At 47.5% G+C, this 2,913-nt stretch overlaps 1 protein-coding gene across 1 annotated transcript in view; it reads left to right on the top strand.

Moving 5' to 3' along the window:
- The window catches only part of LOC103477198 (uncharacterized), a 2,065-nt gene extending 1,995 nt beyond the window's left edge, over positions 1–70 (top strand). The window contains exon 2 of the mRNA XM_008430144.2: positions 42–70. Coding sequence (XP_008428366.1) covers positions 42–70 — 29 coding nt within the window. The remainder of the gene's footprint in view (positions 1–41) is intronic.
- The last annotated feature ends 2,843 nt before the right edge of the window (positions 71–2,913 follow it).

Raw genomic sequence — 2,913 nt, 5'->3', positions numbered from 1 at the left:
CCAGACTGCATGCTCTCTGTGGTTCTGTGATCCTCCTCCAGCTGCCGGTTCAGCAGGTGGAGCCGGTTGATCCGGATCTGGTTCTGCCGTTGAGTTCTCCTCAACGGCAGAACCAGCTCAGGTCGCCATCCATCCCCGGGTTCAAGTTTAAAGACAGGAGGCGACAGCTGGTCGCCACGGCGACCACAGGGGGACGGCGGAGGAGGAAAAGGCTTCTCATGTGACACCAGCAGACAATGCAGGGAATGGTCAGCTGTTCGTCCAGCTGCAGGCCGATAGCGGCCACTGGCCGACCCGTTCTCAGGAGCAGACATGGTGCTGCGTTCCTGGAGGACGGACCGGCAGCAGGTTCTGCTGGTTCTGACAGCAGAGATCAGCTTTAAGCCTCATCATGTGACAGAAAGCAGGCGGTGAGCTGCTGGTTCTGAGCTCAGTCTCTACTCACCGTCTGGAGAAACAGGCTGAAGATTAGTTTGAAAGTTCCAGAAGTTTCTGTCAGACTCATCTGGCTGAGCTGGAAGTTCAGGGAGGAAACCTGAAACTGTGATTTTATAAAGATGAAAGAAGGCGTCAGAAAGCCAGTTCAGCTGGATAAAGTCCAACTTTCTGCCTCGTTTAAAGCTGCACTATGTCACTGTTATTAAAATATCTTTACTTTTCTGTTAAAATGATCATGTTGTGACGATATAAGGCAGATAATGTATGAAGAAAATGAGCTCCTAACTGCAGAAATACAACGATGTCAGAAACAGCCAATCAGAGCCAGGGGGAGGGCTTTAGTGCTGTCAATCACTCTGGTGCTCCTGCCCCTCCTCTTTGCTACAAAGTTGCACATTCTGCTACAGCTAATTCACCACAACACAGCCTGCCACGAACGCAGATAATTGGTTTTCCTATAACAGTTATTTTCCCCTCATTTAGCGGAGAGTACGTGAGCTTGATTGACAGCACTAAGACCGTCCTCCTCCTGGCTGTGATTGGTTGTTTTTGACCAGCCTGGGGAGGTGGAGGATCTTTTCAGATTATCTGTCTCATAACAAACTGCCACAACGTGATGACAGTTTTAACAAACCTTGCTGTAAAGTGCGGCTGAGCTCTAAAATAATCTGCTTTCTGCTGTTTTAAATCATATTATTAYGTCCAGGTTTGCTGGACCTTTCTTCTCGTTTCCAAAGCTGTGCATGATTCCTGTTTATTAAAGGTCAACGTACTAACATGTTGTCTGAGCTGAAGGTGTTTTCAGTGATGTCGGATGAGTAGAAAGCTGAAAATGATGGCCGAAGTGGATTAATCTGTTGGTTTTGGATCTTAAAGCAGCCTGCATGTTTTCACATCTTCGCTCCAAACTACTGCGGTGATGAATGAGTTTCTGATCTGATCACACCCTGAAAACGATCCCAGTTTGGTATGAGCCGCCGCTCAGCTGCCGCTCGCTTCGTCCCCAGGGACCGGCCTTCCTCCTCAGCTCTGGGAGGAAGAGGAGGGAACAAAACGGTGCAAAACAGGTAGGAAACCCTCACTGCAGTGAAACAGCTCCACTCAGGACGAGCAGCGAAACTCGAACACAGATAACAATGAGTCATCTGATGTGAAAGTACAGCTGAGGATGAGTCAGACGGACCGAAGAGTGGCAACCAGAAATTATGATGCAGGGAAGAGAGGAGGGCTGTCAAAAGGTTCAAAATGGAAGACGAGAGACGGAGAGAGACGGGCGAGTTAGAAGAGCAGAGAGAGAGACTGCAGCGGATCAGATGTGAGGGAAGAGAAGAGGGCTTGAGGAGGGGAATTCAAGAAGCAGCGGTCAGTAATTGGGGGGTTCAAAAGTTGATCCACATTCCTGCAGAGTGAGAAAACAGAACAGTGTAGGCCAGGCGCAGTCCGCACGGCTCTGCTGCGTCTCTGGAGGAAATCAGACCTGCTCTTTAATGCACAGTATCAGCAAACGCTGGAAAAATGGCCGCCATGGTGGAGCTCTACAACCAGAACCACCAAAACCGTCCTGATGACCCAACACTCCCCGGAAGGTGTTGGTTCTGTTACATCTGGTGTAAAACACAACCAGGGCTTCTGCTCCTGGTGGTGGCAGCATGATGATCTGGGCTTACTGGTCCGCTTGCTGGAACCAGTGGAACCAGTAGCTCTGCTCCCTGCCTGGAGATCCTGAAGCAGGAAGTTAAGTTGAACCGAACAGTTGAACTGCCAGAGCCTGAAATAAACTCAGAAGTTTATCGATTTAACGGGATTCATTAACRAAATGAGTCATGGAAACCAAAATATCTTCTCCTCCGAGTAAGAAACTGTAAAACAGAAACCTGTTTCTCACCTCCTGGGAGTTTTAGACGTCGCCTTGAGGAAACAGGGTGAGAATAAAGAGTGAGAAACTTTGTCAATCCGTCAGAGGAATCTGTCTTCATGCCAGATTTCACTCCTCCTGTTTCCAGGCTCTGATAGTTTAATGTTTTTCTTTCAGGATGTTCTGGCTGTTGAACTCTCCTGCATGTGATGTGACTTTAGCATGTTTGGGATTCGCAGCAGATTGGAAAACCTCCAAAGCAAGCGCGAAAAATTCATTAAGTCATGATTTTATAGTCAAAGTATGGGATACTGTGGAATGATGTGAAAACGTCTGTTTACATTCCTCCGTATCAGTAAAAGCTTAGTTGGCAGGAACTGGTGGCAGAACCAGTTCAATAAGAAGTTAATCATGTTTTCATAATGTTTGCCTGATGATGGGAAACTTTTATTTGTGAGAGAGTGAATCTGCAAGGAGACAGAAACGTTTTCCAGCTCTGATTATATAAATAACACGATCCAGACCGGAGCAGATCTATGTAGAGCAGATCTATGTGGAGCAGATCTATGTGGAGCAGATCTATGTAGAGCAGATCTATGTGGAGCAGATCTATGTGGAGC

The sequence above is a fragment of the Poecilia reticulata genome, linkage group LG15 (assembly GCF_000633615.1).
Source record: "Poecilia reticulata strain Guanapo linkage group LG15, Guppy_female_1.0+MT, whole genome shotgun sequence".
Lineage (NCBI taxonomy): Eukaryota > Metazoa > Chordata > Actinopteri > Cyprinodontiformes > Poeciliidae > Poecilia > Poecilia reticulata.
The sequence above is the reverse complement of the archived record's forward strand: the minus strand, read 5'-3'. Positions and strand labels throughout refer to the sequence as shown.